Genomic DNA, 14675 nt, shown 5'->3' with positions numbered 1-14675 from the left:
GTTGTGGGAACACAATTTAAAAAGAGATCCATGCAATAAACAATACAATTATAATACACAATAAATAATAGTATACCGATATTTTATTTTCAAAATTTGTTGGGGTACTATTGAATTGGATGTAAGTTGTGGGGAGGCATGTATGTCCTGCAAGCTCATTTTTGAGCTCAGATGTGCCTACCTCCAACAGAGATAAAACTTTTTTTGGGACTATAATTGGCTTTTACCTCCACAGCACCTAAAAGTTCTTCCAGATGTAGCAGTACAGAGACTTCATGTGAAATTCAGTGTTATCCACCCAAGTTACAGGCATAAGACTTCATCAATGACAGACATCCTGAATCCCAAGAAGAACTACTTCTAATGAGTTTTTTACTGTCCTTTGTCTCAGACGCCATATGACCAAGAAAGGCGTGTCCTCCATCTACACTGTGATCTTTCCAAATGAACTGAGATAATATCTATACAAAATGTGAACCTGTATTTCCAAAACCATTACCTTTTCTCTGCCTCCTGTATTATTTTAAAATACCTTTTGCCTAATGAAGAAGCCAGTGAAGCTTCAAATCCTTGCTGTGTGTGTTTTGCATTTTGGCTGGGCAATAAAGGTATCATTCTTTTGTGGAATCCCATATTTCTGAGTGTTTACTGGATGTGTCCAACTTGTGTTCAATTAGTCTTGCTCCTAAATATGTGAGTAAAGAATTACAGCCTATGGTTGCAATCCTCTGCACATTTAGCAGGGTATAAGCTGCTTATGCTCAGCACAACTTAACTGTGAGCAAATTAAGAAACAGGATCAGGCTTTATGGGTACTAAATACTTTAAACTAGGCCCATCTGCCTCTTACTGATCTCAGAACAATTTACAGGAGATGAGCAAGTAGTTCTAATTCCCAATTGCTTATAACACCTGTGACCAACCCTTATATTGCTGAAATTTTAAAAAAAAGGAATTAAATTAGCACTGGATTTTTGTTTGGAACAACTATGAGCTCCTTTCAGTTTGGGATTTCTAGGCACCACCCATCTTTTTGTTAAACCATGGATGGGAATCGTGGCTCTTCAGATGTTAAACTACAACTCCCAGCATTTCTCATTATTATCTATGACTGTCAGTACATTTTAATATTTTTAATATTCTAACTTCATGAATTGTTTAATTGATTTTTAAAACTTATATGTAAACTTTTAATGCTTTCATGTGTTTTTTAAATTTGCATTGTTTTAAATATGTTATCAGTCCCTTGGAGTTCCATTACTGGGAGAAATGTGAGATACAAATGAATAAAATACTATTAAATACAATAATGCTGCAGTCCAACATCTGGTAGAGTGCATTTCCCCCTTCCCAGCTTTAAAAAGAGCACAAGTGGCCATGTCCTCCAAAGAGCTACCTGTCCCATATTTCAACAGTTTTTCAAGTTAAATAAAAATTAATTTTTCAACAATCCTAAATAAACATTTGAACAAATTAATACTGCACACAGTTAACCTTTATTTCAAAGATGGATATTTTATCTGAAGCATACGGCAAGAGAAAATACAAGAGCAAGTGTATGTATCACTGGATAATTGTGGTCGGAAAGAAGTCAAACTTTCTGCAGCAGACATTTTTAAAAAGTCATACTAAAATCCCATTTCTGTGTTTGTCTTGTGCATCCTAAGCGATAAATAATGTGTGTGAAGTATTTTAATGTAGCAAAATCTGTGTTTTCTGCCCCTGGGGAACTTATATCTTTCTCATTTGTATACATGCCACATAGGAATAATTGCACAAAATCTAAAGATGAATTGCACATCAATTATGCACACAAAAATGGGACAGGAAACATGGGCTGCACCTGAAAGTCTGTTTGGTGCATGTGAGCTTCACCTGCCTGTTCTCTCTGTGCATTGCTGATTTTTTCCCTTTGGTTTGTGGTAGCAATGAGCTGACACGTGGTGAGATTTCAAAAAACCACAGTAACCACACAAGCAAAGTAAGCTAACTCAGACTGATAGAGGAACAAACATAATGCTGAGTGTGATGGTTTTATCTTCATGAATTACTCAATTCTAGACACAATGCTTTAGATTAGAAGACATCTCACATACACTTCAGTGCTTGGAGAACATAGCTACACCTAACTTTTAATAACTAGGACAGACTGAGCAGGTAAGTCTAACATACATTGACTAGAATTAAGATTCAAATTCTTCAGGTATTTTCTTGTTAATGCAACTATTGCACTGGTTTGATACCATATCTCCTAAACCTGACACCATTCTAATTAATTGATGTAAACATATAATTCAGCTGAAAATTTTTCATATCAAATAACCATTAGTATTAGTCATTAGTACTTTCTTCTTCCACAGGCTATTTACAGAAACTTGCCTTTAAAAATATTTAAAAATTCTAATGCATGGGTGGGCAGCCATTTTAAATTTTATAAAGCAGTCTTACAATATGTAATATGCAATACCATACTATAGCAAGCAATATACAGTAATTCTAGAGTAGGCCATTAACAGACTAATTCCTCACTCTGAGTCCTGCCTAATCCTTTCCTTATCTTTTAAGTGTAATGAATGCTTGCAGGAGCTATTTTGTTTTTTACTGCAACTATGAGGAGGAACCATGCTCAGCCCAGGAACCCTATGATCAGTACCGAAACTGAATTCACAAGTCCTTTCACTCCCAAATCAATTCCTGGTTTTTTCCAAGGGTTCTTTTTCAGTCATCTAATTTGGAAGGGAGGAGGGAAGATGTTTTAATGAAACATTTGCTGATAATCTGCAAATCACCTAGAAATCCAGCAGTCTTTTGCCTTTGCTCACCATTATTTCAAGGAGTAAGACCACTGAATATACCATGAAATTATGGGGGTGAGGGTGGTCAGAGGTATAAGTATTTTTTGGGGGAGGATGACAAGTATGTCTTTCCAAAAGATATTTTCCTTCATTCCCTAAATTTTTAGCACTGCAGGGAGACACTGAAAGTCTTTCACACCTAGAACACATTTATCTTCTATATTTTCATTTCCTTGATGAGTCTGCCACTGATGCTGGTGAAGTCAGGAATAAACTCTTCTAGAACATGGACACATTGCCCGAAAAACCCACAAAAAACTATGGATGCCGGCCATGAAAGCTTTCGACTTTACAATCCTATGGTTTTTAGTTTGGGGAGGCACAGGGATGCTCAAGCTGAGAATGCCTCTCCCTAAAATGCCAGTCCCAAGACTTCTTAGGTTGGGATCATAGTGATTAAAGTCAAATTGTAGCACCATATTGTTGTGGTATGAATGGGCCACTGTTTTATAAAAAAAAACCTGTACTACAATGAAATACAGTCTCAACAACAAAAATCTATTAGGATTCAACACTCTTCAATCATACTGTAATATAATGTTACAGTTCAACTCTGATGCATTATTTGCTATGGAGTAGTAGATCTGATGAAGTGGTCTGCAGTCCACAAAAACATATTGCACATAGAAATTGTTAGTCTTTAACAGGCCACAGGACATGGTTAGAGTTTGTTAGATTTGGACTAGTTTCTCCACAAACCTTAGATATTCACACACACACACATACTCACACTATGTTTTTTTTTAAATAATCTATGTTTGTTTACTTCACAGAGTGTGTTTAGCCCGCTGAACTTGCCATTTTCTTCTCTGGCCAAAAGAGAAAGGGAGAGAGAACTATCATGAGTGGGGTAAGTTCTTGATTACATTACAGTTGAACATCAAGAAAATAAAGAATAATGACCATGGATGATTGACATAAATGTAATGTTGATGATGAAGAAATTGAAATAGTAAAAGTTTTCCATACCTTGGATCAATCATTGATCAAAATGGAGATTGATGTCTTCAGGTTGTTTTAAATCCATCAATTCAAAGCCTGTTATATTGATATTTGATTCATATAGAGGGGAGAAGTGCGGATGTACATAGAATACTGTGATATCTAACCCAAAGGTAATTGTTGTGAAAGAGTTGTGAAAGATAGTCCTTTGAGGGTGTAAGAGTTTAAAAGATATGATATAGCATATAGCATGAATCACTCTCCTTATCAAAAACAAGCAAGACAGCTGAAAGAGTTTCATGATGCCTAAGCTGGTTCCTAATTCTGAGTCCCTTATTTGTGTGAAATTCTGAAACACAATGCAGGCTGTGAATTGAATCTTTGTTCCTCTGAACAAGGACCTAAGGTTTATATGCTCCTGCACCCCACAAATTAATCTTTCCATAACATTATATAGCATATTGCTATTATTGGGAAACTGTCCCTTTCAGGATAGACAGACAGACAGTCAAATTAATGCACAATGACCATCACAGATAAGGTTTGGACTGCTTCAAATATACACATCCAGGAGACTGTCCTACACACAAACAACATCCTTATCCACCTCAAAAGTGGATTCATTTACAGACACAGTAATTTCAAATGTGGTGCATCATACCAATAACATTTTCTGAAATATAGAAATAAAATATACAAAAATAAATAAGAACAAAAGGCCACCTTCATAGTGTCATACACTCAATAGAGTATCAATTATGACAGAAAATTTATCCATGGTTGGCCATGTAGCAAAATACAATAACATCCAAAATCTACGAAACAATGATATATGTATTGGACCAACCAAAATGCACTAAATACACATGCAAGTTTTCAAAATTCCACTGGACTCTTCATCAGGAAAAGATGTTAAAAAACATATAGGAGAAAAATTATGACAATGTTAGTCACAAACCTGCATTTTCTCAAAATGTAGGTATTCTCAGTTCAGGTGGTGTGGCGGGACATTAATGCAGACAGGCCCCTCCTTCTTCTGCCCATGTGGGTACTCTAGGAAATAAAAATTTAAGTACGATTTTTAAACACTTTTTCCTGATAAAGAAGTCAGTGGAGCTTCAAAAACTTGCAGCATGTATTTTGTGCATTTTGGTTGGTCTAATAAAGATATAATTGTTTCGTAGATTTTGGATGTTATTGAATTATGACAGAGGCAACTGCAGTGAGTTCAGGAGCCCATTTTCTATCCTCACAAACTCATTGTGAGCTGTACTGACACATTAAGATTATTTTAAATGGTTTTAACTGGTTTTTGATACTCTAGTCATAACTAATAAAATGCTTTCATATATAGTTTAGTTCTTTAAAATTGTTATTTATTTTATTGTATGATGCTTTGGTGGGGTATAAATTTAATAAATTAAAAATAAAGAAATAAATTAAGTATGCTATCCAGAAATCCTTGGATATAGGGCAGGGTGTTAAATAGTTAGCCAGTTTGGGTGGGCATGTTTAAAACTAAAATGTCACTCCAGGAGCAGCAACTGGGGATCATCTCATGGGTTATCTAAAATAATATTTTGGAGTGCAGGGCTTTTAGGAGAACTGGGGAAGGTGAAGGGGCTCAAAAGAGCTCCTGGGGGCTGTGTGTATCTCCAGGCCACCTTTGACCCACTCCTGCTCTGTTAGATGGCATAAACTTTCATCTGGTCCAAATCTGTATTTCAGAATTTCATGCAAATAAGGAACTGGGAGCTAGGAATCAACTTCAGCAACCTGTGGTTTTCCTCGTCTGAGTAATTACTGTGTCTCAGTCTTCCCCTTTGGCTCAGCAACAGACTCAGACACTGATGGCTTCTTTTATAAAGCAGTTGCTTTGAGAACACACACACACACACACACACACACACACACACACACACACACACACACAGACAGACAGACAGACGCCAAAACACTGATTCCAGAATGCATTATCTTATTTAAGCACACTTAAGTGATTCTTATTTGCCAACACAGGGATAAAAATATTATGAAGGCAATTTAAAAAATGGACCCATGCAGCACAAGGTGCTGCAGGGGAGGCTCCACTTTTGTTGGCTTCCAATGGAGGAGAGACCAGTGCTAATGATGTCTGCTGCAATGCACCATGATGTCAAGCATCTTGGGGGCACAGCTAGAGTATTTTTAAGTCCCATCTACCTCTGTTGTTCCGTTTTTTGGATGACATCCTCCTGTCTCTAATGCAGTGTAAGTTTTGCTGCTAGCTGCAGGGCCAGGCATGAGTTTTTCCCTTTTTACCTGAGATTCTTTGCCTACCCTGCCACACTGTATCTGGGGGACTGTGATAACTTGCTTGGGGTAGTGTCTTTAATTAGGTTGTCACTTGACAGGTAGTGGAGGGAGAACAAAGTGGTCATTCCCACTAGCCTATAATGCGGGTCAGGATGCGAATCATGGGTGTATCGTTTCCATTTGAGCGCGAATTCGACATGCATTGTTCATATCGTTCCCATTGAGATTCGAATCTGAATCGATTTATCTAGGAAAACCAGAATTGTAGGTCGATAAATCGGTTTAAAAAGACAGTGGTTTTATAGTGAGTTTTCTTTTGCCTCCTGAGTCTGATTCGGGGCAAATGAATGGGAACGAAAGGGTGTCTGATTCGGGAACCTGGGGATGGGAGGAGCAGTGCTCAAGGGCCTGGCCTGGGGGTGTCACCCTCTTTGTTCTCTTTCTGCAACGCCAGAGCCATTTTCTTCCATTCGCATAGCCTTTCCCCCAGTGGATTGGGAAGCAGGGTAAGGCTAGGGATGCCATATCCCGGTGGCCCGTGGGACAAACCCGATTTTGGGGGCTCCCTGCCTGCCCCGGTCTGGTTCCCCCCCAACCCCAGCCTTTGTCCCGGCTCCGGGCCCCCGCTCATGCGGCCATTGCTGTGGCCGCTAATGCGGCTGGCCGCCAATCCACCTCCTCCTCCTCTTCTTGGGGAGCGCCGCCCTCCTGCTCCTGGGCAGCACCGCCTTCCTCCTCCTCGCCACCGCCGCCGCCACCGCCGCACCACCCACGGTGGGGCTTTCCCGCCCACGCGCGGGGCTATGACGGAAGAGCTCGTCCCCTTGGGCCAGCCGACCATTGGCCAGCTGGCCCAAGGGGACGGGCTCCTCTTCCCCTGTGCGCGCTGCCCCGGCTGCAGCATGGGCCAGCCAGCACGCGCGCATCCCCCACTTGTGCACCCTCATGCGGGGCTTCCCAAGGAGCCCTTGCGCCGAGGAGAAGGGGGAGGATGAAGAGGAGGAGATGGGGAGGATGTAGAGGAGGAGATGGGGAGGATGAAGAGGAGGAGGCGGGGAGGATGAAGAGGAGGAGGGGGAGGATGAAGAGGAGGAGGAGGTGGAAAAGTGAGTCAGTGGCCATTTCAGGTCTGCCTTGGGTTTGTTTTGTTTTTTAATTAATTTTTAAAAATATAAAATACTTATTTTTTGTTTTTTTATTTTATTAATTTTTATTATTGCTTTTTTATTTTATTTTATTTCATTGATTTTTATTATTGCTTTTTTATTTTATTTTATTTCATTGATTTTTATTATTGCTTGTTTTTATTTTATTACATTAATTTTTATTATTAAATATATACACCCCTGCCTTGTTTTTTATTTTTTTGTTCATTATTTTTTATTATTAAATATATGCAAGTACATTTTCTGTGTATTTATGGCGCTTTGAATGCTAACAAGTCTGCCTTTCTTGGACAATTATAGTGATGATGATGATGGTGATATTGATATCAACAAGCCTCTGAGGCACGGCCAATGTAACTTGCTGTGATTTTTACAAACTCATGCGCAGTGAAGAAAAACCACAGTCCCTTGCCCAAGTACACACTTCTGAGAAGTACAGTTGAACCTGAGGGCAAGTACATTTCTGCCATCTGTCTAGGAATAATGCCAAAATGTCCTCCATTTTGATCATGCCTAAAAAATATGCATTTATATTAACATTTTTAAAAAATCCTCAAATTTTTTGCGTGTCTTCCATTTTTTAAAAAATGTGTCCTACATTTGAAAATGTTGCCCTACATTTGTCCTACATTTGTCCCGGTTTGGAGATCCTGACTTATGGTAACCCTAGGTAAGGCGATCACGCTACATTGAGCTCCAAACGCAGTAAACACATTACTCCCCCTGCAACCTCCCCTCTGCTCCACATTCATAGACCGATGTGTGAGGAGAGCCATTGAACACCATTTTTAACTATTATTATTTTTATTTTTTTGCATCTGCCTGAGCGCCTGAACAACAGATGGGCTTTGCAGTACATGCCTGCATGATCGCCCCCCAGACAGCCCTGGGAGCAATGGGGGAGGCAAAGGGATGTGGGGTGATTAGAGGCTCCTTCTCTCTTTCCCAGAGGAACTATGGGAAGACACAGAAGAGCCTGGACGCCAATGGATTTGAGGGGAATAGAGGCTCCTCTTCTCTCTTTCCTAGAGGGAGACTGGGGAGACACAGAAGATCCTTGGATGCAAGGGGTTTAGGATGAATAGAGGCTCCTTCTCTCTTTCCCAGAGGGAGTCTGGGGAGACACAGAAGAGGCTGGATGCCAAGGGATTGGGGGCAAAGAGAGGCTCCTCTTCTCTCTTTCCCAGGGGAACTATGGTGAGACACAGAAGAGGCTGAACGCCAAGGGATTGGGGCCAAAGAGAGGTTCCTCTTCTCTCTTTCCCAGGGGAACTATGGGGAGACACAGAAGAGCCTGGGACCCAAAGGGATTTGAGGTGAACAGAGGCTCCCTTTTCCCTTTCCGGAGGGGAAAAGCACCTCAGCAACTGATTGGCTGTGACGTTAAGTGCTTAAGCACTTGATTGACATCTGCTTTTTAAAAAAAGGTTCTGGAAGGGCAATGGGAACGGGGAGCAAAATAACCTGCTTCAAATTACCACAGGGAAAATACCAATGGGAACGAAAACAGGGGTAAAAAACCCGGGTCTGTTTGCACCCTTTTTTAATGGGAATGATGGGTCAGATTCGAGTCAGAATCCGAGTCAGAATCCGAGTCAGAATCACAGCTAAATAAGCTGCTTTTTTTGCCCAGTGTGAATGGCACCTAAGCAGGGCTGGCTCTTGGTATTTGGCCACCCTAGGTGAGAAATATTTTGGCACCCCCTGTCGCCCCTCATAATTATTTTCCCATGCAAACCATTTTTTTTTTGCTGTGAATTGAAGCAAAGCAATAAAGAACATCCTTTACTCCTCTTACAAAAGAAGGTCAGTGTATTTACAAATCAAAAACACTTCTACCCCACACTTCCTTCTCCCCCCCCCCCCCTCTGTGTATGTCTCTCTCTCTCTCTCTCTCTCTCTCTGTGTAGCAAGCAGGATGCAAAGAAAGACAGAAGAACCTTGCTCTCCTTTAGTGGGAGGAAGTAATCAGTGAGATCAACCAGGGTACTGAGCAGAATGTTGCCATTGTCAAATCTTTAGTGCAGTGGTTTTCCTGGCAGCAAAGAAATCTATTAGACACATATAACCAAAACAAGGAAGGAAATATCTAGCCAAGCTACCCTTAGTACAAGTTATCTAGTGAGGAAAAAATAATGGTAGTTCATGGAGATGCTTGTAGTTACTAGTCCTGCAGTCAAAACAGGGCTGGCCCAAGGCAATTTGCTGCCTGATGCAGACCAAAAAACGACAACTGCCCCATCACCTAGAAGGTCAAGGGGAATAGTACCAGAAACCAACTCAATTATAATGGGATTTGAGACAGAAAAACTCACAAGTTCCTTTCCTCATCCCTGACAGTAAACTATAAGAACATAAACAAGTAGCTTTTTGCTACCCTTTGAGACAACCTAAGGCCCGTTACAGACGGGCCTAAAAGAGCACGCTCTGCGCATGCTAGGGTTACAAAGGGGCGTCCTTTCCGGACGCCCCCAACCCTAGGATGCGTGGAGCACGCACAAAATGGTGGTGGCCATTCCACACGGCCAAGGCCATTACTACATCACGACCGTGCCGCCTCTAAACGGGGTGGCGCGGTTGTGACGTAGTGGGGCCGTGCGAGGGCGCATAGTGCGCCCTTTCCGCGGCCCCGGAATGAGCTCCGTTTTGGAGCTCCTTCCAGGACATCCCTTTCCAGGCCTAGGGGAAGTGGCCTTTTGCTGCTTCCCCGCGGCCTGGAAAGTGGCGGATCGGGGCCTCAGCGGCTGCCGCTCTGGCCACTGAGGCCTCGATCCAGCGGGAAAAGGGGTGGGTGCAGGCCACCGCTTTTCGGCGGTCTGTAATGCACCAAAGTTTTCTGCCAAAGGTGGTCAGTTCACTATATCTGGTGGTGAAGCAGGTGTTGAGTCCAAAACTGTGAACTGAAACATAACCCGAGTACTAGGAAAATGTCATGGCTGATCTTGGGAATTTGCCCCCAAATGGACCACTACAACATTTGGACTTAAAAAAACCAACCCCTGATAAGTACAGCAACAACTCCTACCCAATCCTAGGGTTTTGGGCCAATGTGGATATCCCCATACTTTCCAGAGGACAAAAATCTTGCTCAAGCTTCCTCTGCCTAATCTTCAGTGTTGGCTGTCTCATCCCATTGCAGCTGCACCTCCCCACACATCACATCCAATGCTTTTCTTGAAGACAAGGGGGGATTCTGTCTAGAAGACAGGAAGAAATTCCCCAGTTCATGAATGAATTCATGTTCATACAATCCTGCATACAATCCTATGTACTTAATTTTCCAAAACCAAAAAGCAAAAGTTTCTGCACACTTTCTTTGCTGAGAACAGAACTTATCGGAATACAAGTCTTAACTTATTTCATTGTCATTTTCAGGAAGAATTCACCACCTCAGATTACTTCTATGGCACAGATTTTTATTCTCAGATTACACCACCATGTGACAAGAATGAAGTCCGAAACTTTACAAGAACTTTTCTTCCTGTTGCATACTCGCTGATATGCGTGTTTGGTCTCGTGGGCAATATATTTGTGGTGATGACATTTGCATTATACAAGAAGAGTGAATCTATGACCGACATATATCTCTGCAATATGGCAGTTGTAGACATACTGTTTGTTCTCACTCTTCCTTTCTGGGCAATAAACTATGCTCTAGGCAGGTGGATCTTTGGTGACTTCATATGCAAACTCATCAAAGGTATCTACGCAGTTAACTTTAACTGTGGTATGTTGCTATTGGCTTGTATAAGCATGGACCGATACATTTCCATTGTGCAAGCGACCAAGTCATTTAAGTTTCGGGCCAGGACTCTAGCCTACCATAAAGTGATCTGCTTGGCTGTGTGGGTGGCATCCATTTTACTCTCCAGTTCTACTTTCATGTTTAGTGAAAGCTACACACATTCATCCAATGTGACAAAGCACATTTGTGAACATAAATCCAGCACAGATTCCAATATCAATTTGAAATTACTGATAATTGGTCTCCAGCTTTTGTTTGGATTTTTCATCCCCATGCTGTTTATGTTTTTTTGCTATACTCTCATTGTCAAAACACTGGTGCAGGCTCACAATTCCAAAAGAAGTAAAGCCATCCGTGTGGTAGTCTCAATTGTGATTGTTTTCCTAATATGTCAAGTTCCTTATAACATGGTTCTCCTTGTGACAGCTACATCAATGGGGAAATTGGATAAAGCTTGCCAGAGTGAAAAGCTAATGGCCTATGCAAAATATGTAACAGAAACTTTGGCCTTCTTCCATTGTTGTATGAACCCAGTGCTCTATGCATTTATTGGGGTTAAATTTAGAAATCACTTTGTGAAAATAATAGCAGGCCTGTGCTGTGTGCAATACAAGAAATGTGGAATCAGTTCAAGGGTAAGTTCTGATATTGCTCATTCAAGACAGACAAGTGAAATGTATGATTAACATAGTGAAGCTGCTCAATGTGTATCGTCATCTAATGGAACAATTATACATATTGCAAATAGAGATGTTAATCTATTTCTCATTCACTTTATATATTGCTTAGAGAAATTTCAGCTACAGCAAATCTTTTTGCTTCCACAATAGCCTATATTTCCAGATATCTGTATGTGATGCCACCCCCCCCCCCCGCCTTTAGACATTTCAGAAAAGCACAATGACCCCATGCTGTTGCATTTTGCCCACCTCCCCTTATAACTGAGCAACAGGTGGCCTTGTTGGATTACAATTTCCAGTGATTCTAGTCAACATAAGCAATAATGAAAGATGATGGTGGGAATTGCAGCCCACAACACTTGAACAGCTAGGGTTGGCCACATTTACTCTAATACGTGCTCATGCTTTTTAGTAGTTATGTTTTGGTATGAAGTGAGATCATTATGATTTGCCATGGTAATTATTTGAATTGCAAAAATTATTATTGCACTGTTACTTTTATTGACCACTCAAATTAAATTTCACAGTTATAGAGATTTCAACAAAACATGCAGTTTTAGAATTGTTGTACTCTTCAGACAATGGGTTTTTAGCACTGAACCCTGTTTTTATGCATCTGCTATGAACAACATGTGGAACTGGAACTGACTTTCAGCACTTCACAAGTACGATCATGCATATCTCAGATTATGTTCTGCATAATATAAATGAATACACAGAGGTGCAGTCGTATACCAAACATTTGTGCAATTTTTTACTACTCGAAAGCATTTCAGCATAAATGAAAATTAGTCACTGATGGGGGGAAATACCCTGCTAGAATGGCACTGACTGCAAGTCAGTCATCACATATGGAAGTAAAGTGGAACTGAAATCTGAAACACTGCACATAGAGAAACCATTCCTTTTTTAAAACAACAACAACAGCAACACAACAACCCAAGTCAGACATGCTTAGATCTATAATGAAACTTGACTGCTTCTGGTCAATCATGGGATTTCACAAGCTCTCAAAAGATCTGGGAAAAAGAGCATTTGGAAAACAAAAAAATGATTGGTGAAGTTATGAAAATATATCAAACAAAGTGAGTGAAAGAAAGAGTGACAACCCACAACACCAAAGTTTAGGGCCAAACTAGGCATTAAGGGAAAGGCCTATTCCCTACAATTAACTCAGATATCCTTTCTTAATGGGATTTCATACAAAATACATATGTACTTTAGCACGCAGACTTGCAAATTAAATGCCTTGTTTGCCTCCAAAGAGTCAATCACAAAACAAACTATGCTTTAAAAAAGGGAGGGGGATCAATTGTTAAGAAAAACAGGTATCTTTCACCACTTGAGGGAGCATTTCTTCTAAAAATATGCTATATGTATTATCTCATTTGAACTTTCAATTTTGAACTTGTCAATAAAGATAATAAAGAGTCTTATCACACCTCAAGGACTAACGATTTTTATCTAGTATAAGCTTCCATTGGCCTCAGGTGTAATGATCTAGTCTAATTGTTTATTTCTTCAATCATAAATGAACTTAGAAGCTTGAAAGAGTCATCCCACAATGTACAATACAGATATGTTAAGTGGCCCATAATATATTTTCTGCATTTAACTACCTGAAGGATACAGTATAGAATTTTACAAGCTTAATAGTGTGCTTTTTTCCTGTGTAAATCTGAACTGACTGAAAAGGAAATCTGATCATTTTAAGTGGAAAGATTACTTAAATTGGTAAAACTAACGAAAAGTATATCAATTACACAATAAGCAGTTTGTTGTATTTTATAGATATAGGTATCGAGTGGCTGTATTTGCATTGCAGAAATAATGCAGTTTGATGCCACTTTAATGGCCATGGCTCAATGCTATGGAATTCTGGGATCTGCAGTTTTCTAAGATATTTAGGCTTCTCTGTCAGAGAGCTCTGGAGCCACAACAAACTAATGTTCCCAGAATTCCATAGCAAGGAGCCATGATAGTTAAAACAATGTCAAATGGCATTATTTTTACAGTGCAAGCCAGTATGTGCTTTTCTTCATGATTTTTCCTATGCTTGCTATAGTTTTCTTGCTCTGAAAAAAAGAACTGCAAAAACTAGAGTGGCACTTTGAGGGGAACAGGGATCTTATCCCAATGTCATTCTGCTATTAAAGCAAAACCTACTGTGGTTTGATATACATTAGGAAAGATGGGGAGGGCTATCAAGTACTCTTGGGCGGGATACAGACGGGCAAAAAGGGGTGTATTCATGACGTCATGAAGGTAGAGCCTTCAGACGGCCCTTACCTGAATGCCGCCATGAACACGCCCCCCGCACGCCCCAAGCGGGAAGAAGCGGCATTAAAAAGGTGCTGCTTTTTTCCGCTTCTTTTTGATTTGCGGCGTACGTGCGCAGCTCCGTATGTAAGCTGCTGCACCGGTACGTCCGAATTGCTACGCTGCAAATATAAGTTGCCCGTTTAAAAGCTCCGTGTCAGCTGCGTCGCATAATGGGTCGGGGTCCGGGACATGCGTGGTTTGCAGTCAAGCTTTAATTGCAGCGTCCACTGCCATGCAGCTGTGGAAGCTGCGGCATAGCTGCGGCGCATTTTAAGTCTCGTAACCCTAACCCTAGAGCCACTTGTGTGCATGCGTTGCTGGAATCGCGGGAAGTTGTAAGTTTTGCTGGCGGATGTTTTGGTTGTAGAAAGTGATAAGGGAAAGTTTGGAATTTAAAGTGACCCCCTACACACATTCCTGCGCCATTTTCACCTGGGAACGGGCACAGTTCGGCTGCTCCTGGCACAGCTGTGTGGCGGCTCCCCTTTGCCACCAGGCAGGATGGCTCAGCCATCCACCAACACCCCGAAAAAAGGCAGGGGGACGTCTTAGTCTCATACTGAGACGGCTGACCTCATAGCTATATGGTCCCAGCCAAACATTTTGCAGAAACTGGAGCAGTCCTACCTGAATGCTGACACATATCGAGAAGTGGAAGAAGCCATGAGAG

The 14675-nt window shown here is 40.9% G+C and overlaps 1 protein-coding gene across 1 annotated transcript; it reads left to right on the top strand.

The window, feature by feature from the left end:
* The first annotated feature begins 3696 nt into the window (after positions 1-3696).
* On the top strand, positions 3697-11689 carry CCR6 (C-C motif chemokine receptor 6). The gene is made up of 2 exons (XM_089529461.1): positions 3697-3705; positions 10634-11689. Exons 1-2 carry the CDS (start codon positions 3697-3699, stop codon positions 11687-11689), a joined length of 1065 nt encoding a protein of 354 aa, XP_089385587.1.
* Positions 11690-14675: the final 2986 nt, after the last annotated feature.

The sequence above is a fragment of the Sceloporus occidentalis genome, unplaced genomic scaffold, assembly GCF_023333645.1.
Source record: "Sceloporus occidentalis isolate IW3139 unplaced genomic scaffold, rSceOcc1.0.p SCAF_6, whole genome shotgun sequence".
Lineage (NCBI taxonomy): Eukaryota > Metazoa > Chordata > Lepidosauria > Squamata > Phrynosomatidae > Sceloporus > Sceloporus occidentalis.
The sequence above is the reverse complement of the archived record's forward strand: the minus strand, read 5'-3'. Positions and strand labels throughout refer to the sequence as shown.